Source organism: Toxotes jaculatrix, chromosome 17, assembly GCF_017976425.1.
Source record: "Toxotes jaculatrix isolate fToxJac2 chromosome 17, fToxJac2.pri, whole genome shotgun sequence".
Lineage (NCBI taxonomy): Eukaryota > Metazoa > Chordata > Actinopteri > Toxotidae > Toxotes > Toxotes jaculatrix.
The window spans coordinates 18,718,861-18,740,513 of NC_054410.1; the positions used below are offsets into that span (position 1 = coordinate 18,718,861).

Sequence of the window (21,653 nt, forward strand, 5' to 3'; positions counted from 1 at the left end):
AAAAAATCTTCAAACCTTTTATTCACATTCCTTGGCTTAAATATTACTTTAATATGCAGCAGATTAAGCTTTCTTTATCAGTTAATCTGCAAATGATTGATTTACTCAACAGCTTAACTATCAAAAATAGTCAGAGAATTGTCTTCATATGTCTTGTTTTGTCCACCCAATAGTCCAAACCCCAAAAATACTAAGTTCACTATAATTTAAGACCAGACATCAGCAGATGAAATGTTTAGCTGTCGTGCTTGAAAAGCAACTCAGCAGTTATTAAGATCGTTCACAGTTCGCTTTCTGTTGGTTAATTAATCAATTAATATTTGCATTTATATATTATTATGATTATTATTATCATTATTATAGTTGTTTATAGTTCCTAACTTGTGCTATATAACTAATTGTCTTTATAATTAAGGCAGACAGTTTTGTGAACAGTGTAATAAGTGGAAAGATGAACATGTTAAAGGTCCTTAGCTTTGAATTTAACATCAGTACAAAACATCTGGGTTGTCAGGTGGTTTTTGTATCACCTCTTATATCCATATGTCCAGGATTCATATCTGTGTGTATATGGATATATGTGCATGTGCTGAATATTGTCTAACTGTTGTTAGAGCCTGCAGATAAGAACAGGATCCATCTCCCTAATCAGAGAATTATTATCATGGCCTCAGTGACGATCTCTAACTCCCATGCTGTGTGTGTGTGTGCGCGCGCGCTTGCACATGTGTGTTTGTGCACTTTGGTGTGTGTGTGTGTGTCTGTTAAATAAAGCTTGTAATTGCACTGGCAGCTTTAGGGCTCCCCAGTGGTGACAGGGAGGAGGGTCAGGGTCTGTGTGTGTGTGTGTGTGTGTGTGTGTGTGTGTGTGTGTGTGTGTGTGTGTGCGCGTGTGTGTGTGTGTGTGTGTGTGTGTGCGCGTGTGTGTGTGTCAAAGGGTGAAATAGTGGGATGACAAGGGGCCAATTAATGTATCACGTCTGTTTCTCTCCTCGGCCTCTGTTTTTGCATCGGTTAAAGAGCAGATGAATAGGGGTAAATATGATTGTGGAAGTGTGTGTGTGTGTGTGTGTGTGTGTGGTGCTCGTGCACATCAAGCCCTAACAATAAGTAGTGCATTAGACCAACCTATCTCTGTCCTCATCTTTGGCGTACGTGGACACACACACACTCGTAATGAAATCACAAAGCCTCCATATCATTGCTATCACAGAAAAATATAAACCCATTAGCTTGTTCCTTTGGGCATGGACACACACACACACACACAGGTTTATCATTACACGCTGTAAAGCTTTTCCAATTGTATTATCCCTCTGATGTCCTTCCCTCTGTTGTCTGTTCCAATGCCTTGGGTGGAGAGGACAGATAGGGTGGGTGTTGGTTAATGTGTGTGTGACAGTGTGTGAGAGTGAGAGAGAGAGAGAGAGAGAGCGATGCGGAGTGAGATACAGTGTGTATGTGTTCCTGAGAAGACACACAAATTAGCACATTTATGCAGGTTTTTTAAACACGGATAAACCCACTAAAAAAAAAAAAAAAAAAGGGAACAGTAAACGAGTTTGCCTTTCTGTTTGTTTGTTTTTTTCCTGGTGTGTCATGTTCAACATCACAGATACACAGGAAAACAAGATTAGTAAACAGCAGAAAGAAGCATGGAGGCCAGTGACTGTGGTCGCTGACTTACACTCACCTTGCTGTCTTGACAGTGGTGCATCTTGCAGTGATGCATATGAAAGAATTAATGTTCCTGACTGTTTACATGCCAACATGTAGATCTTCGACGCAGGTTACAGCCTCACGCCGGAAAAGAAAAATCAGCGAGTCCACCAGGATGTCATGTTTCTGTCAGTCAGAGCTACGGCCGATAAATACCTGTGACCACTGCAGAGTCATTTGACCTGGGAATGAATGTCAATTGCTGGATGTTAGTGTTTTTTTCGTCCAGTGTGAAAGGGGCTTTAGAAAATGGGCAGAATTGGTTTTGTTGCAGTTTAAATATAATCTTTCACTTTTTAGAAGCAGGTGTTCGTTCACAGTGGAAAGAAGGGAAGACTGTGCTTCTTCACAGTGACAGGGACGTTAGCGATTTCCCCAGCTGAATGATGGTGTGATCCGTTCACTGGTCTGACCAAAGGAAAGGATTCATAAAAACTTCAAGGGAAAATCTGAATAGCAGTGAGTGAACATTGTCCAGAGGGAGCTGGACTCAGCAGTGTTGGTTCCTCTAACTCTCTTATCGCTTTGGTATATTTCAGTATAAAAGCATCGCAGACCAGCCGGGCTTGTAAACATGACAGTACTGTCTACATTTAACTGACATCATATTCACAGTATTTCCAGATCTGAAAAACATTTTCAGACGAGAGGCCATTAAGAGCAGCATGGAGAATTTCTGTGTATAGGGATGGGCATTATTGGGAAATAAAAAAAGTTATGGGATGTTTCACAAACTTCACATATGTTAATTGTTGACACCAGGGCCGGTGCAGAGAGGAGAGAGGACTCTCACTCAAAGGCTATCGATCTGCTCTCTCACCATCACTGTAGCTGCTGTCAGTGAAGCCATTTCTTCACTGTTAGTACAGTGTCCATACCTGTCAGTGACAATGACTTGTATACGTGGCTGCGTGGTTTTTTTTACTGGGGTTCCACTGTTCTGTGTTTACGTTCAGAGAACTTGTTGTTTGGAAATTTTAAGATATGTATTCCAGAGAGGGAGAGTCAGTCGGGATTTTCCAAATATCTCACTTGACAGGAATATACCTCAACTGATTATTTCCCACATTAACTGCATTAGAGTGTGGTTTTCTGAACCGCTTATCTCAGGGAGGTCTGGAGGGAATTTCTTGGCACAAACGTTAACTTGGACGTAACCTCACTAAACACGCAACAGGGTAAAATGAAGAAGTGATGACATTTTATATCCAAAAGTTCAAAGGTCAGCTTCCCTGTGACATTACAATGTTCTGCAAATACATGTACCACCATACCAAAGCATTAAAGGAACTGAACTGTTCAGCAACTGGTTATTAATGTAGTTTTATTTGGGTTTTTTTGTGGCATCCTGTGCAACAATATGAGGTTCTGTTTCTTATCCCTCACTCAGACAAACACAGCGACTCAGTTTTAATGCAGCGTTCGATCTAAATGTTAAAATGCACGTCATTCAGGCCAGTGAACAGGAGTCTTTATTGTTGGGTTGTGAATTTAATGTTATTGATGTTTAAACAACATACAGCCAGCTTCTTTTAACAAAGAGTGAAAGAAAGCAAGAAAAATACAGTACCATGAGAGAATAGCCTGCGTCAGCAGTCTACAGATAGGTCAGATCTTATTGAACACGTTCAGTCGACCTGCTTCATGTACTTGTCTTTTGTATGAACTGTATGAAATTTTGTTATTCAGCAAGTTGAAGACCTGTAAAATGAGCCATGAAACTGGGGCGTAACAGAAGGTAGAGAAAGGTACTTTTTGCTTTTGACATAGAGAATCTACATACATGCTATGTGACATTACACTGAAAATAAAATCTGATTTAAATATGCGACATGTATGAAGTACTTCTAGTTGGACCAGATTACATAGAGCCTGTTTTTTTTTTTTTAATTTCCTAATGGTGGAGCTAAGTGTCCTGCCTTTTTCCCAGATGATTCAGTCACCATCCTGTTCTTGACTCTTTGAGATCCTGTCATTTGCTGTAGACACTGTAATGAACAGACTCCAGCTAAGCAATAGACACCCGTCGTGGCAGAAGGTCTGATTTTCTTTTAAGCCATGACTGACACAGTAAAAGATATGACATTATAAAATTTTCATTGTCATTTTAAAATAATTACAATCTGTAAATTGAGTTAAATGACTTAGATTATAAATTAAAACCATTTGTATTTATCCTCTGGGTCATTATGTAAATAACAACAAGAAAGAAATAGTAAATTAACCCTCTTCTATCCAAAGGCTGCCACAAACAGTGGGGGTGAACACTCTCAGTAGGTACTATACTCTCACATTTACATATACACAGTATATTCACACCATATTCTACATACAAACATTGCCCCACAAACACACACACACACACACATCCCAGCAGTGGGCTCAGCTCCTAATGCGCTAACAAGCTCCCTTTCTCCTCCTCTCGCCTCCTCTCCTCCGGCCTCCCTCAGTCTCAAGTGATCGCAGTAGTCGAACACCGCCACAATGAACTGCACTGCGGGAGAGAGAGGGAGAGAAAGGGTTGAAATGGAGAGAGAGAGGGAGAGAGGGAGCTGGTGAAAGCACAAACACTTCACTATCTCCTCTCTTTTCAGGCACACACACACAAGAAAATGAGTTTCTGACTCGACACAAAAGAGTCTTTTTATCCGCCCCCTCTCTCCTCTATCTTTCTCCTGTGTGCCTCTCTCCTTTTTCTCCCTCACCAGCCTTTATCCCTCTTTCTCCCCTTATAATTTTCCCTCTTTCTTTCCATTTCTCTGCGAAAGAGCGATACTTTGCTGCTAATGACTTAATAAGAGGAGCCATCTGAAATTCAATTACAGTAGATTTCATAGTGACGACTGCCATTTGGATGGAGGCAGAGATGTGTGAACGTAATGCGCGTCTATTTTCTTTGACCTCTCACTAGTTTCTACTTTTTTTTTTAATACCGATAATAATAACTTTATTTGTATAGCATGTTTCGTGCAGAGATGCCAAACAAAATGCCTCACATAACAGAGTTAAAATTAGGAAACAAAGTTAAGCAGGAATACAACTAAATCACAAATAAAGAAAATGTGATAGGACTGAAAGCTCTAGGACAGCAGCTAAATATCACATAGTGCTTCCAAGGTCAGGAATGAATTTTCAAATAAGGGAATATGCATTAACCTTAAAACAGTAAAACCAACTTATTAGAATAAAAGCATAAAAGATGAGGAATAGACTTTACTCAAGAATAAAAGCTTGATTAATTAACAAATGTCTTTCTTAAAAAAAAAAAAAAAAAAAACCCAAGGGAGCTCACCAGTGTTTTGCTGTAAAAATCCCTTCATGCAAAAATAGTGGTGTAGTGGGTTTTTTTTTTTTTTTTGCCAGCAGCTGCAGCTCCAGCAGCAGCAGCAGAAGAAGAAGAAGTAGGTAGATAGATTGAGTGGTGATACCTGCTGGCAAGGGAAATTTCCCTTATGTTAACATGTGCTGTGTGGCAATAGAAATGTAAAGATGAATGGCAAAGACTGGTTTAGCATGAAGACAAAAGAAAAAAAGCCCAGGAAGAATAAGGAGAGCTACCAAAATCAATTTGACAGCATGATTGGATGTAAAATAAGCTTAATTTAATTAATTTAATTAAGTACATAAACTTGCTGTTTATGAGGTAGCTCCTAGTCCACATACACAGGAGTTTTTCCTTATGTTTCCTGATTTGACCTCAAGACTGAGGCCACGTCCGCAATCACTCCCTGTCTGCTCTAATTTACACCATATTTACCCTCCGCCATTTTCCTCCACTTATGTGTTTGAAGTGTAAAAGTAATGCTCTATGCATGTCATATACCATACAGACACTATACAGTGTCTGCTTTCTACTAACAATCCCCCATTTTACAGATTCATAAATTACCATTGTACAGCTCTTCACCTGTCAGTGATGACACAAAATGATGATGACTCGTGTGTGTCGAAAACCTCGGTTTACTGCTCACTGGTGTGAAGTCCTGAGCATCTGTGACGGAGGGACACACGCGCTTGTGTGTGTCCACGTAGACTCTGCCTGATGGACAGCTCCTTCGCTTTCCTGTGCACTTTTGTTGCACCTGTGAGGGTGGGACATTTTAAGCTGTTATCATAAAGACTGTTTCCATTCACCAGAGTTTTTCTGCTCATCCAGTTGGTGTGTCGTTCAAAAACAATGGACACAGACATACACCGTGTGACAGGCAGTATTACTGCTCACGTCAAAGTTTCACATTAGGGTCCAGCCGTCTCTCTGTTGATGTTGCCTCTTGTCAGTCGGGAGCTGGTGTTTGTGACACAGTGACATAAGGCCACAGGCAGAAACCCACGCTGAGAGGAAGAAAGAAGGAGAGAGAGAGAGAGATAAAGGCGGCAGACAGAGAAAGAGTGGAGGACAGTAAAGTGATGCCCCCATCATTTATCTCAGCAGTGGTACCATGTCTGTGTATTTATTTCTCCTCATTCTCTTTCAGTCTCCCTGTCTCTGCAGACTTCTTTCTGTCCTGCAGGTGTCCTTTAAACCTTTTCACCTACTCAGAAATGAAAAAAAAAAAACATTGGGCCTTTTTTATGTGTAATATTCTTTTTCATTATTTTTTTTCTAGCTGCTGCTTTACACTGCCACACATTGTTAAAACATGACATAAAGATAAGTACGTGTTGTTTGGAGGAATATATAATACTTCTTGTTCCTAATTGCATCACCTCCCCACATTTCTCCCTCTCTCACACACACACACACACACATTCATCCACCAAAGGGGGAAGTGCGATGCGGGGGAGCGGGAAGCAGGAAAAGGCAAACGGTGAGATCACATAGAGACTCGGTGTGAGAGACACTGACACTGACACTCTGTGTGACTGCTGCTCTTCCCTCAGCTCTGACTGGGAGAAAGACACACACACACACACACACACCACATCATTTTGTTACTTAAATAACCTCCTCCCTGTCTCACCCGCTGTCCTCCCCTCTCACCTCCTCTGTGACTCGCTGCGGTATACTCACCCCTCTTCCTCTTCACCCCCACTATCCCCCCGTCTTTTTACAAGTTCTCTTCCTCCCTCGGCATCTCACTTTCTTTGCACCTCTAGCCTCCATCCCTGCCTTTCTCCCACCTTCGTTCCCTCTCCGACTAGCTCCCCCTCCTTTCCTCACCTTCATCAGTATGATTTAAACATGAGTTTGAAAAGTATTTTTGAAACAATAACTGTTTTTTATTTTTTTTATTTGTAAAATCAAGTTTGGTTAATTTCAGCAAAATGTTAGACAAACTGCATCAACAGTCTTAAGTTTATTAAAGTTTCTCCCTCTCTGCTCTGCCAGCTTTCTCCACTCATCCTCCCCACCCCCCGCCGCCTTTCTCTTTTCTGCCAGCGCAGTCTGTCCCTCCACTTTAAAGGAGCCATATTGTTGTTATTATCATTGTCTCTAACTGGATCAGTTACCATTAGACCTGAATCTTTCTCCTTCTGAGGCCCATAGACCAGCTCTCTAACCCAATAGAAAACCCATGGGCACTATTACAGATGGCTGACCCATTCACAACGCACGCACACACACACACGCACACACACACACATACACACACTGAGGCACAAACACACAGATTTCATTCTGAAAATTCATTGGCTTAATCCCATCACACACTCAAACAGGGACATACACTTACGTACACACGTTGTGCCTGTTCACAACCAACCTTAATAAACACACACACACACACACACACACACACACACACACACACATAAACACTCTGCTCTCATTGAAAATCCTCTATTATTGGAGCTCACTGAGCAAATGGTAATACTATTGGGAGACGATGGGACTGACGCGTGCACGTGTGTGTGTGTGTGTGTGTGTGTGTGTGTGTGTGTGTGTGTGTGTGTGTGTGTGTGTGTGTGTGTGTGTGCGTGTGTGTGCGTGTGTGTCAGGAGACTAACAGCTGCATATGGCTGTCATTATGGTTGGATGTATGAGTAAGACTAAGGAAGAGAGGGTAAATGTCATTCCATCAATGAGGTTATCTCTAATAGATGGACAGTTGAAGTCCTGGTTTCCATTTACTCTGTTCTCTGCTGAATCCCTGTACCTCTCTCTGAATTCATCGCTAAAGGCTGTAATAACAAGTGATAAAAGGGCTTTGGTTTACTGCCCCCCGCCCCCAGCCAGAGTGTTCTCGGTGTGTTCACATGGAAAACTAGGTATAGCGAGCTAACTGTCCTGTGTTGTCAACTGTGTTTTTATCTGCGAATCTTGTTTATTCAACAACTACATGACATTTTATTTTATAATAATTTATTCTATTATAGTTTTAGTTGTTTCCTTTGTTCTGTAATCTATTGTTGTGCTGTTGTTTAGCTTTAGTTCACTGTGTCCAGTTCAGTTTTGTCATTGTTGTTTTTATTTTCTATTCAGATCAGTGTTACTGTTTGTTTTTGTTATATTCTCATGATTTGTTCTTTTTTTTTTTAAAGCTCTTTTATGCTCAAAGATTGAACCAGCAGCACCTAAACCTTGCAACACTTTAAAAGGATGCTACAGCAATTTTTGTGCACTTACTTAAATTTCAGAGACTTCACAAGAGACAGAAGAGGGAGATTTGAAACCCTTTTTTTATGAGCACACAATTTTCTGCCAAAGTTTGAGCAGTTTGCTTTATTTCAGTTGAGAGATTTTTTCTACAATGTAGTTGTTTTCTGGTTGTTTATGGTTTATTATCAAAATTTTTCTAGTTCAGCTACAGTGGAAGTTAATTGGAGAGAACCGTGTTTTTCAGGCTGTGTATTTAGCCATGTTTTCTTAATTGATGGGTGATACTGTACAGTCACAGGATTTTATCATCATCTCCAGCCCACTTCTGTCTTATTCATTTTCCTTTTTTTATTCTGTTGGTATTTGTGTCTGTGTTTCTGTTTGGCCTTGACCTCTAACCTAAGCTATGAGGAGCGAGCTCGATACCTGGAAACCATCGTGCAGCACCACCAGGAGCCGACCACGTTTGAGGATTACGCGGCTCGAGTTTACAGTCCAGCCCCCTGTACTCACCTGCCATCTGACACAGGTAAGACCTGATCTTTCACTCGCTGAAATATCTTGTGACCGGATAAACTGTCCACCACACCAACTGATACACCTGTCAGTCAAACCTCGGTGGCAGGCTCTCAGAGAATGGGTGGCTAATGCGACTCTGTGAAACTGCTTGTCGGCCAGCAGGAGGGTTTGTTTACTTGCATGGATTAAATATTCACAATAACTTGATTTAGAGAACAAAGGCAAGTTAAGAGACACTTAACTATGCTGATTCTCCTACTCTTTAACGCATATAAGGAGAAATCTGCCTTCTAGAGTTTGAACTGTCTCCCCTTCAGCGTCATTTTAACTACAAAGAGTCGGCACACACAGTGGCAGCTCTCAGTCTGATGCAGAGCTTTGCATCCGATGAGTTCTGTTTTCTATCCAAAGCTGTGCTCGGCCTTCTTCTGTCTCCAGAACATCTCTGAGGAATTAGCTGACATCTGATCAGCCGTAGAGATGCCAGGCATGCACGTGGGAGTTATATTCTAATGTATATGTATCCTGTCAAGTTTATTAGATGGATACTGATCATTTTTTTCTGTAATGTGTCTGGCTAGGTGTAATTTAAAATAGTGCATTGTCCTTTGACGCACTTCTCATCCAATTAATTAACATTGCAGTTATTTAGAATAATTTAATTCCACAACCAAGCCACACATTATCTTCATAAGGAGGTTATATGTGTCCACAGCACAAGGGAATAGCACTGTATGGTGTAGGCCTGTGTTAGTCTCATATGAGTGTTTTAATGGAGCACCTCATAGACATAAGTACCTGATATCCAGAGACTACGTGTTTGTCTGTATGTATAATTGATCAATGTTGTTTTTCTTTACCACCCGCTCCTCATCTCACCAGCTATTGTGTTGAAAATAATAATCTTTTTATGAGAATAATCGACTTGCTTTGAGGCTGAATGACATCTAACAACCTGATACACTCCCCTTAAATCCCCTGTCAGCTCTGTGTGGGGTTGGTGGTGTGTTGTTCAGCCCCAAATGCCATTTCAGAACACAGGATCAAAAAGTTAGTGAGTCAGTCATATAACAAGATATTGAGGCCTCTCATAGCCACTGATTGCAGTACTTGCTTTTCTGTTTATACTAGTAATTGTAATAATACTACGAATGCGTATCATGTTCAAAATTCAGACTGTTTTTATTGAATCCTGTGCTCTGAAATACACCCTGCTCAAATTACTACAGCCCCCCTTCCCCATCCTCTCTGTCCAGCTATCTATCTATCTATCTATCTATCTATCTATCTATCTATCTATCTATCTATCTATCTATCTATCTATCTATCTGTCTCTCTATCTGTCTATCTTCCTATCTATCTGTCTGTCTGTCCGTCTGTGTCTACCTTTCTCCCTCTCTCTCCCTCCCCTCCCTCTCCCTATATTAACTCACAGGTTCCCCTCCCTTAACAGCACAATGATCAAACATTCTTCTCTCTTTCTGTTTTTATTTTACTTTCAATTATTTTGTTCATTTATTTTTTGTTTTGTGTTTTTTTGTTTTATTTTTGTTTGTTTCCTTTTTATTTCGTCTTTTTTTCTCCATTTTTTTGTTCCCCCTTCCTTTAGATCGTAATGTCTCACTTGCCTATAGTTAAAAGGTAAGCCTTGTCACATGATTGACATGCCCTGTTTTGATTGGCTCTTCCTATTGACATTTCAGCCTAACCTACGCTTTCCTCCGATTCCTCCGCCATTTTGTGTTTATTTCTCTCTCTTTTTTCCTGTGTCTCTTACAGCTTAAGAAGGTCTGCATGTGTTTATAGCAGTCATGTCTTACTGTTCAGAAGGATGTGTCATTTTCAACTCATCTCTGAGTGTAGTTTGGTATGACTCTCTCTGGTTTACATCAGGTCATGAGATTAAGAGAGATTTATTTATTTATTTATTCATTGTGCAGCTTCATCTTTAAGCACAAAGAACAAAGCGTAATGTTCGTGTTGTCGTCCTCCCTCTTGGGTAATCAAGTTTTTATCTCATCCCTCGTTCTTAATTGTCATTTAGAGAAGAGCATATTGACAGAAGATGTGTTGAACGGATCTGAAGCTGCTCGTGATGTTTCAGTGTTTATTTTAAACCTGCATCGCTAATTTTTTTGGCCACTTTGGGGCAGTGGAAAAGCTGTAAACAGAACACTGACATATTACCATCTTACAGTGTTGTTATGGCAAATATATTAGCAGACAGTTTCCTTTCTACAGTATCTAGTCCAATATTCACTCTTCTTTTAGCTCTGTTTTTGGTCTCTACCACCTCCTGAGGTAAGTACCTGACCCTTTGGCTGTTCAATGCTCCTTTGTGGTCTCCACCACTTTGTCTGTCTGGTTTTTGGTAACTGGTAGGTAATATCCAGTGTGTTTTTAGAGCTTTTTTTTTCTGAGAACAGCTGCCTGCTGCGGCCAAAAAAAAACTAACGCGAGTCATGAGACTGAACAGCTACATGATGGCCCTGCCCATACCTGAGGGTATATACAGTAGCCAAAAACGTACATACTCTGAAAGACATATTTAGGCAAACCTGAGGAATTCAGACCCGCAGATTCAGACTGATGATAAATTATTCATCCCATTTTTTCATTTTGAAAAAATAACTCGAATTTCTAACTGAATCAGACATTGAAATACGTTTGTGCCAATTCTTGTTCAAGCTCCTCTGAGATTTTGACCCCATTTTTCCTTGTGCATGTTGTTTCATGTTGACAGGCTTCAGTTTTTATGCTCGTCTGACTGACTGGTGTCAGCCAGGGTGTTGACTTTTATTCCTTAAACACTATATCTCATACCAAACTACACTCAGTGGCACAGTGAAAGTGAGAAATCCTTTTTTCTATAACGACGTGAGATTTCTCCTCTTCCGTCTGTTCACTCACACAATAATTTTCCCGTTTGTTCTGTTAACCTGCGGTGTCGCACTGAACTGGTGAAGCTTTACCTCTAACCTTTTTGTATGCTCCCGTCTTCCTGGTTTTGATGATGTAGCACTGTAGCACCTACTCACACACACACACACACACACATATGGACACATTTAATTATGGGTAAGAAATACATATCCTCATGGGTGTACACACTGTCTGAATGTATAACTTTAACATTAAAGTTTTGTTTCTTCTATGGTAGAGTTGTTTGTATTGTTACATTTGAGTTAAGTACCTAAGTGGTGAGAATAAGTTAAATTAATCATAAAAATAATGTAGTTAAAATGTTTCCTGTATCATCATCATCATCATCATCATATATATATATGTACATGTTGTAAAACGTTCTGTGTGTTGTCCGTCTGTGTGTCTTATGTCTTTCCATTCTGTCTGTTGAATGTTTTGGCCTGTTTCTCTTTACATGTTTGGCAAATTCTTATTCTTTGTTTTCATTCATTTTTTTCTGTTTTCTTTCTTTTCTCTGACCATCCCTCCTTCACTCTCCTGGGCTGCTCCTTCGTCCTGTCCTCCTTTTATACCTTCTCTTTTCTCCTCTCTCTCCCTCTTTCCTGTTTATTTCCTTTTCCTTATATTTTATTTCTCCTCTTTTCTGGGGTTTCCTTCTTTCCTGTATCCTCCCTGCTTCCATCTTCTCACCTCTTTTTGTTCCTGGCCATTCTTTCTCTTCCTCTCCTCTCCTCTCCTCTCCTCCTCTCTCCAGAGGAGCATAGTGTTATGTGTCTGATGGTCCCTAAACCACTAGACAGCTTTAACCTGCTCAGGGTGAAGGGGAAAGGCCTCAAACAGAAGGTCCTGCATGCCGGCTGTGAATGGTATGCTTGATAGATAGAATATCACTTGGCCGCATTCCTTTTCTTTCCTCCCAAGTTAAGTTTCCTGGTCAAGCTCAGTAGCTAATGTGGAAAAAGAAAGACCTGAGCTTCAGAAGACAAATCGAAGACGATTTTTTTAACGAGCAGTTTGTGCAGCATCAACACTTTGCTTTTGTGGTGTCACTAAGTCCTGATACTTGTCAAGCACATGTTGCCTCTAATGCAGATATATTTAGCAAAAGGCAGGTGTTAAACATTTGATGTCAAGTTTATTTACGTACTTTTCAATTACACATACTGTATCAAGGGGCCTCACAGGGAGGAAAAGATCTTTTCAGAAGCTTTTTCACTCTATTTCATTGTGTTGTTTTTTTCTGGTATGTGAAGCTTAAGTGTCAAAAAAGTCTGCTTTTCATAGTATTCATTGTATTTCTATCATATAAACTTGTCTAGAATTTTTAAAAGAGCTAGACAGAACCCAATATAAAATCATTTTTTAAAAAATAAGTTAATAGAGCTTGTATGTTGCCTGTCTTTCTAGCTGTCTGTCTGTCTGTCTGTTGTCCTTCCTGTGCCTGTGTGTGATGTCCTGTGTTTGTCTCTGTAGGAGTCTTTGCAGTCTGGCACAGTAGAACATCATGGGGTGTGATGTAATTTTCTTTTTGTCCCCTTCATCCTTTTCTCCTTGTATTTACCTCCTCCCTCCACTCCTTTATCCCTCCGTCCCCCATCAATCCATCCCCCTCACTTGCCTCCCTCCCCTCTCCTCACCCCCCATCCTCCTCCTCAGGCTCCTGCCTAGAGATTCTTCGGGGAGAAAGTCCGGCTCTTGGGGAGGCCGGGAGCGACTCGGCATCCCCCATGTCTCCTCGGACTAGCAAGAGCCGCATGTCCATGAAGCTGCGACGCTCCTCTGGATCGGCCAATAAGACCTGATCTTTGCAGGTTACTCAGCTGAACTGATACTTCATATCATGTTAGCAAACAAGAAGCAGTCTTTTCCCTTTCACCATCCTATGAGACTTAGTCCTTAAAAGGTTTTATTCTGGAGGAAATTTGGTCTATAATTGTCCTCAAAGTACAAGAAATTGACAAATTAAAATTAACTGCTCTGGAGGAATTTCACTTAGATATTATTTTCAATAGGAGAAATTATGGGCGGTATTCCCAGAAATGAACCTAGCCGCCGTGGGTGTCAGTATACCTTGATTCATCCTGTCACCTCCAGCATGTTGCCGTTCTGATCAGACACTGGCTTTTTGTGTACGGAACGCTTCGTCGCACAGTTGTACTCTCAACAGCACTTGTAATAGTATTTTGTGTACTATGCTATACTGTAACTTGCTCACAGCTGCTGTAGTTATCCTCAGCTTTACTCACAACAAAAAAAAACAACAAAAGAACACAGAAACCAGTTGAACCAGCGCTGCAGCATGCTGATCTTTGCCGTAGTGGCTAAAGCTGAATAAGTGCTGCCTGTGCAGTATTAGCTCATAATCTGTGCCATGTTAAAAACTGCAAGAACTCCAGTGTTAACTTGGACTGCTAAAAGCTAAAGTGTGCCACATTATACACTGCTCTGCGAACCGCTTTCGGAGAGCACATTCAATGACTGCCGAACAAAGAGCGGAGTCTCTTCAGTCTCTGCGTGTTGTGTCGTTGAACGTTGCCATGGGGAACTTGTATATTTGTACTATAGTCAGGCTGAGTGTGTACAGACAGACAGAACCTTGAGTTTTGATATAAAAAGAACCCAGAGTGATGGCTGCAAAGTGTTGCAGGGAGAAAGCAAGATAAAAGTCTATTTTTGTTCTCAGTGCAGCATTAGGCCTAAAAATATAAAGGGCAGGGGTCGGTCTCTATTCAGTCCTCCATAAAATGTAAATAGAATCTCATTCATTTGCTAAAAAAAATCAACATAAAACATCTGGTGGATGTGGCAACGTTCTCAAACCAAAAATGTTTTCTGTGTGCGAATTGAGAAGAAAATCCCCTCCCTGAGGTCAGGGGGGCTGAAAGTGACCCGAGCGTTTCTCTGAGTGGAGGAGATGTGATGTGAGGAACAGTGTTACTGTGTGTGGAGGCAGGAGGGCGGGATGATTCGTCTTTCATAAAACAGAGAAAAGCGTTTCTAGAAGGCAAGCTGATCAAAGAACGAGCACCTGTTACTTTCATTGTTGCTCGTGCTGTAAAATGTGGACAAGCACTGATGTTGATTGCATTTATTTACACCTTTTTTTTCTTTCTTTTTTTTTTACTGTAAAATGTGTTTTGATCCAAACAAGAATGTTGCTGTATTTTTAGTCACTATGTCGCCTGATGCAGTGGAACCACAGCTTTTCTTTCTTTGTTCATTGGAGTACATATATATATATTCTGTATATCTATATATGTATGAGTATAAATATATCACTATAACTACAATATTGTATGTATGTATATATACATATATATCTAAATTCACATATATATGTATATATACATATATATGTATATGTGTGTGTGTGTGTGTGAGAGAGAGAGAGAGAGAGAGAGAGAGAGAGAGAGAGAGAGAGAGAGAGAGAGAGAGAGGGGCGCTTGTTGTGTATATACTGTTCTGTGAGAATAGCTGCCAAAACCAAACTGGTTTAACCTCAGACCACATATCTGCTAAAAGTGGGTTGACACTACAAGGTTTCATGCGTCAGTAGTTTCTCTTTCGTAGTAACCAGTCTGAGCTTCATTCTGTAGGAATTTTCTGAGCACTTGATGCGTTCAGCTGTGGAACCACAGCCAGACTGGGGAAATTGGAGGAAACATTAGCATTTACTGTGATCTTGTACATTTTTTTTGTGGGATGCCACTTTGTGTGTTTTTTTTTTCCTCCAAAATGAACATCACTGTAACTATAATGTTTTAGTTATCAGGATATACTGTATCTTTATCATGCCTGATAACTGCCAGTCTCATTAATACCTGTGCGTTTCCCTGACACATTAGTTACTGAGACCCATTGTTTTTTTGTTAGAGGCATGTTTAGGTTTGGAAAAGGAGGAAAATCAAAGTTATACAAAACCGAGATACTACAGATCCAAGGCCAAAGAGGGGAAGGAGAGATGTCGACTTATTCTCACTTAGATGTGAATGGGGGTTTGTTTCTTTTTGTTCTTTCTCTTTCTTTCTTTCTTTCTTTCTTTCTTTTTTTCCCCCCTTAAATTAAACCTGCTCTTATATTTAGACTCGTCCCCAGCTCCAGATCTGGATGGAGGGGATCAGCATGTAATCGCAATCCAGAAAATGTAACTTCAACACTACCGCAGATGATTTACATGTATTTAACGTCCTCATTTCAGCGCTCCATCAGTTCAACTCAACTTACTAAAACTGACAAGTTTTCAAATTAGCATAAAAGGGTGAAGTACTTCAGGTTTCCCTTTAGAAAATGTCAAGGTTGTGGTTTTACAGGTTTTATCAGGCTTGAACGTCCTTCCATTAATTTAATATGATGGCTTGTTTTGCCATCATTTCTGTTTTCCATAGCCTGAGAGTAAGTGTATTCACAGCTGTATTTTCTGTTACTGTTCAAATGTTTTATTTTGTATTTCAGCCATAGTGTCTCTGTAGAGAGGAAAGGGATTGTACTTTTTTTTTTTTTCTCGTTGTAAATTGAGGCTAAATTCATGTTGTATTACTTTGTGTGTGAATATTTGAAGTCAGCTGAGATCAAAGTTGTCCCTTAAATTATTGCTGTTACAATTATTAATGCTGAGGTTGAAGCACCGTAGTAGTGCCCTGGGGCTGATCTGTACACACTGTATAAAGACTACAGCTCACCTGCCAGTAAGCAGCTGTGTCCCGGTTTGTTTGGTTACATCCTGTTAAAACTGCGACAACCTGAACCGGATCACATGACCATATCCCAGGCTCTGTCCCAGTGCCTAAACCTGTTTATTTACACTCCTTCATACTAAACTTCGCCTCCTCTTCCAATTTAAATACTTGCGACTCCACATGACGACTTGAGTCCTGATGCTGCTTTAATGTCCCACGAGAAAGACAGGAAATTTCGCACTTCCGATTTTCTTTTACAGATTGTAAATATTCCTGAGGATCTCAGGTTTGGCATGAATTGAAAAATATCTGCACCGAACTCAGATGTATGACTCCATAAATGCATGTTTGTTTAGTCTGAAAAAGCCTGAGCAACCTTAGCAGCAACCAAAATGTATAGAAAACCCAAGTTACCCAAAGCTTTTCAGTATCATCAAAAATTCATATCAGCTACGCCGAGGCACTGTCCTGCTGGAGGATTCTGACTCAGGTTGTTTAGGTAGAAATATTTTTCAGCCTTTTTTTTTTCCCCCAAATCTGACTTCTTCGTTGTCTGAAGAGGGGAAAATGTCAGACTCCCTTTGTTCCCCCCGTTTGTGCAGCCATAACAGCAGCAAAAAAAAAATTCCCTTTAGAAATAACAATTTGGAGCATCTGTGTCTGATGTGGATTGAACACGAGGGCTGTGATGGATACGGGTTCAGCTGTTGTCCAGACTTTAGTCTGGGACGAAGCTGATGTATGTAACTACTGACTATACATACTGCATGACGCCAGTTCAGTACTAACTGCCTGTGTTGACCATGTATCAGCTGTACCACGACACACACATGCACGCTTGCACATACACACCCAGTTAACTATGTTACTGTCGAACCTGTAGTATGTAAATCTGTTCCGTCTGTTTCAGAAACACAGAGAGCGTGGATGTGCAATGATGGAATTTAACAATAAATGATTCGTACCACTCACTGTTAGACCCGTTCATATATTGGACGTATGTGCTTGTGTGTGTGTACACATCAGATTTACAAAAAGTAACAGTGACAGAGTGGACAGAGGAGGACTGCTCATTGATCGTACCGTATTACCATTTATTGACAATAATTTAGAATAAATTTCACATTCAACTTGAAACATATCAAAATAGTACTGTATAGGCTTCTTAGAACCACAATTACATTTATAGCACTGGGAAGCCATTTAGCAAATATTTGAACAGTAATTTATAATCATTAAACACAAAAGACGTTTTTTCTACGAGCAGTACTAACATTAAATGTTCCATTTCTGTATGAAAATATTTTATAGCTGAGAAGATAACTGGCACATTTACTATAAAAGGCATATTATGGTCTGATGATGCGATTATTTTCTTTTTTCTTTTTTTTTTAAATTATTGTTCACTGTACATGAAACTGTCTTTGAAATAGAGTTAGGACATTGATTCTGTCTCCAGTTTTCAGGTTAAGGAAGGTCACTTTCTAAATGTGATTACAGGTCACTGATTATGGTCTGGCTCTTTGCTTCACGTATTACACCAGTCAGTAATGTAACCCACTGAACTTCTCCTGAACATCAGTGTAATCTGATTACTTTTGCCCCAGAAATATGTTGAACATGAGCTTAAACATCTGCTACATGTAGAGAGAACGCTGTCAGTCACTGCTTCAGCATGTCTGTAATATTACTCCTGCTTAATCAAAATGCCCTTTGTCAAACTTCACTCTGTTCCGTTCCTTCAACTGAAACAGCTGTTTAAATGTCAACCCATTTACAGAGCGCAGTTCTAATATGAGAAGATGCAAGAAAAGCTGAAAAGAGATGGAATCCACTTTGTAAATACAGATTAGAAATATAGAAACAGTGTGTGCCTTATGATTGTAACAACAAATTAAATACTTAGAGAGACTGTGTTTTTCTCAAAGGACTTCAACAAAAGAAACAGCCTTTTTGAACAAAGGCCACTTGAATTTAAAATGTAGATCATTATAATAATCCCGCTTTTAGTTTATTTGATTGAGTCCTTTTTTGTCTCTAAAAGCATAATCGTTTCATTCATGATGATAGTGTTACAGTCCTGCTTATACAGTAGCATGGACAGTACCATGGACAGTACCATGGACAGGGGCTGTGGTTTATTTGTACAAGTTTCAGTAGGTTGTTTGTTTACTTTCAGCACCATGGACAGTTGCAGTGTTTTGTTTAATTGTCTGGTGTCATGACCGCGGGAAGCTGTACATCCTCCTAGTGTCAGTATATCACACGTGGACCATTATGAATCTGCTTACAAGTCTGGTTGTACTGATCTTTAAAGACAAGGCACAGTGACTCAGTCGTAATTCTTGTCCTGTTACTCAAGGGATCAACTTTTTGGTTTTTTGACCGCAACTGAAACAAACAGGCCTCAGTCCGAATTTACAACAGAAGCATAGCTGACATGAACGTGAACTTCAGTGTGAATGAAAACAACCAGCCACAGTCAATAGTTTCCCCGTAACGGTAATCGATGACTCATCGTTCTGTTGCCTTGTTGATTGACTGTCTGTAGCCGATCTCGCGCGCGTTTTTACGGGCGCACGGTCATCTGCAGCAGCATCACCTGCCGATTCTCGGTGGGATGAGACTTATTGATATGTCTCGTGAGCCCCGGGGAGCTGAAGAATGTAGACGGACAGTGCTTGCACGTGAAGATCTGTTGCTGCTGCTGCTGCTCGCATTCCCCGGCGCCGCTCTCTTCTCTGTGCGCGTGGAACATTTCTGGTCTGAGTCCTCCTCCCAGTGTCCCCGCCAGTAACTCGTCCCTCATCGCGTGCCAGAGACGGTGCTTGTCCCTGATTTCGACCGACGGGAAGCGCGCGCCGCACAAGTGACACAAGAACACCTGGCCCTGTCCGCCACTGTTCTCGCGCGCCTGACCGTAAGATGATGGAGGCGGAGAAGCTCGCGCTGTCATCTCGTGCGCAGCCAGGTGTTTCTTGAGGTAAGCCTGTCGGCGGAATTTCTTCCCACAGTACCGGCACTCGTACACCTCCTCCTCCGGTAACGACTGGACGAAAGGTAAAGGAGGATGCGAGAGTGACGGCGGCTGCTGCTGCGGCAGGTCCGCGCGCTCGTCTGGGTTGCCGTTCAGTAGAAGGAGGCTGGATGGCGGGCTGTCCGCCGCTCTCACCTGCTGCTGCAGGTCCAGACAGCTCTCCCCCGGGTTCCGGTAATGAGGCGACGAATCATAGTGAGGAGGCGCGAGGCTCTCGCTGTCGGGGCTGTCCCGAGACCGACCGTGGAGCAGAAGCAGGGACGGCTCGCGCCTGATGCGGGAGCTGTCCAGGGCTCTGTGGTGCTGATTAGTGTTGATGCGCAGCAGGTCGTTCTCTTTGCCCTCCAGCTCCACCGGCTGCCTCTCGTGCTGAATGAGCCCTCGTGCCTCTTTTAATGGCTGGCTCTTGTTTGTCGGAGTCTCTCCTGCTTGGTTGGTTACCGGGCGGGGTTTGTGCCAACGGCGGTGGGAGGCCAAGTTGGCGGGACAGCTGAAGACTTTGTCGCACTCGGGACACCGGTACTCCACGCGCACAATGCGGGAGCATTTGTGCTGCGCGAGGGAGAAGGGGTCGGGGTACTCCTCTTTACAAAGTTGGCAGATGAACTCTCCCAGCGGTTGATTCCCGGTGGGGGCGGACGACTTCTCCCGCTGCCTCCTCAGCTCGGGGCTCTCCTTCTTGATCCGCAGACCCAAAACCGGCGAGGTCGTGACCTCATCCTCGAAGTTAAGTTTCCGGTTCACTTTGGGTTTCTTTGACGAGTTTCCCGCTGACGGTTTGTTGTGTCTGTTGCCGTTCAAGCGTTGATCCGGTTCAAGGAACGAGCGTTTTCTCGCTGCGTGGTGCCGATCCTGGTTCATCAGTGTTAGTGGCGGGAACAGGTGCACGTGAGTCATACTCGGGTCATACTTGTCACCGTGACCGTAGGATGGCGCGTGGTGGCGGCTGCTGCTTGCGAGTAGCCTCTCGATAGAACTAGACACCGAGGTTGGCGTGGAGCTCACCAGGAACGGCAGCTCCGGTAACTCCGACACCGGGGGTGATGTTAAGCACCTGCCGGGGAACAACGGTTGCTTCTCTCCTTCCCCGTGCTGTTCCAGCAGTCTCGTGCCGACTGGTTTGACTGGACTGCAGGACTCCGCTAATGTCAAGTCGCGTGGTGGTGGAGGAGGAGGAGGGAAAAAGCAGGAGAAATCACCATCAGGGGTCAAAACGTCCACCTCGCTCACCTGCTCCTCGGTCTCCGGTAACTGCGCGCGCCGATCCGCCTCAGCCTCCAGCGCGGACTCCACGTGCGGGCTCCACGCCTCTCTCACACCGGCGGAGTCCTCGCGGGACACCGGGAGCAATCCATCTTGTCTTTCAAACGGGAAGAGACCCAGCACATCGTTCTCCTTCACCGCCTGCGGTTTGGTCGCTTCAGAGTTGTCGCTGCTGTTCCTGTCACGATCATATGTTACAGATTTGTTATTACCGTTATTTCGTGGCCGATATGACGCCGAGCAGCGCCGGTTTCTCTTCACCAAAAATCCTCGAGGCATGGTGATGATGACGATAGTGCTCGGCGCGTGGCACCACCAGGCGGAAAGGACAACAACTCTTGTCTCGAACCCACTTTCAAGTAGATCTTTGAAGTGAGAGAGAGAGAGAGAGAGAGAGAGAGAGAGAGAGAGAGAGAGAGAGGGGCGCGCGCGCAGGTGTGATGAGAGCATGACTGAGAGACAGAGACAACAGTATCCGCGATGCGCGTGTTAGTTTTTTCTTTTCCTTTCTTTTGCTCACACACATACACTGTCCCCCTAAAGCTGGTTTGGTCTTTTCACTTTTGAATTCAAATACCAGACAGAACACAGGCGGAACAACGACTCATGACTGAAGACGTTATTTAGTCACTGTGATTAATTCCTACGGTATATTTAACTCCCACAATACATTTAAAAGGACATATTTCTATTTTCTATTCGAAAGAATAACAACAGGAATAAATAGGCGCTCACTTTTTAATGTTGAGTGTGGGGCTGTGAGGTCCAAAGAGTCTTGTTCAGTAAGGTCTGTTATCTGTCCACCCATACATGAACATCGGTGTTCGCTTATCAAATGTTTTAAAAAATTGAACACCCTAAAAAACACAAGTTGTTTTGTATACTGGCATATGTTTATAATTTTATGTGACTTTTATCAGTCTTTTATATGACATTGTTTTTACTGTTTGTGTTCTGTTTCTGTCTGTGGTTC

The 21,653-nt window shown here is 42.0% G+C and overlaps 2 protein-coding genes across 8 annotated transcripts in view; one reads left to right on the top strand and one right to left on the bottom strand.

Moving 5' to 3' along the window:
* Positions 1 to 14,024, top strand: part of ralgapa1 (Ral GTPase activating protein catalytic subunit alpha 1) — a 59,942-nt gene extending 45,918 nt beyond the window's left edge. For 6 of the 7 annotated variants that reach the window (XM_041060335.1, XM_041060334.1, XM_041060328.1 and 3 more), the window contains 2 exons: positions 8,665 to 8,789; positions 13,361 to 14,024. In XM_041060335.1, coding sequence (XP_040916269.1) covers positions 8,665 to 8,789; positions 13,361 to 13,506 — 271 coding nt within the window. In that variant the 3' untranslated portion in view covers positions 13,507 to 14,024. Of the gene's footprint in view, positions 1 to 8,664; positions 8,790 to 10,388; positions 10,421 to 13,360 lie in introns of all 7 variants that reach the window. The other variant, XM_041060332.1, reaches the window with a different exon arrangement.
* Positions 14,025 to 18,949: 4,925 nt separating this feature from the next.
* On the bottom strand, positions 18,950 to 20,959 carry LOC121197486 (insulinoma-associated protein 2). Its single transcript, XM_041061117.1, has one exon. The coding sequence runs from the start codon at positions 20,957 to 20,959 to the stop codon at positions 18,950 to 18,952; it is 2,010 nt and encodes a 669-aa protein (XP_040917051.1).
* Between the last annotated feature and the right edge of the window lie 694 nt (positions 20,960 to 21,653).

Excerpts from the sequence above, each read along its gene's own strand:
- LOC121197486 (XM_041061117.1), bottom strand. The coding sequence starts at position 20,959 with ATGCCTCGAGGATTTTTGGTGAAGAGAAACCGGCGCTGCTCGGCGTCA.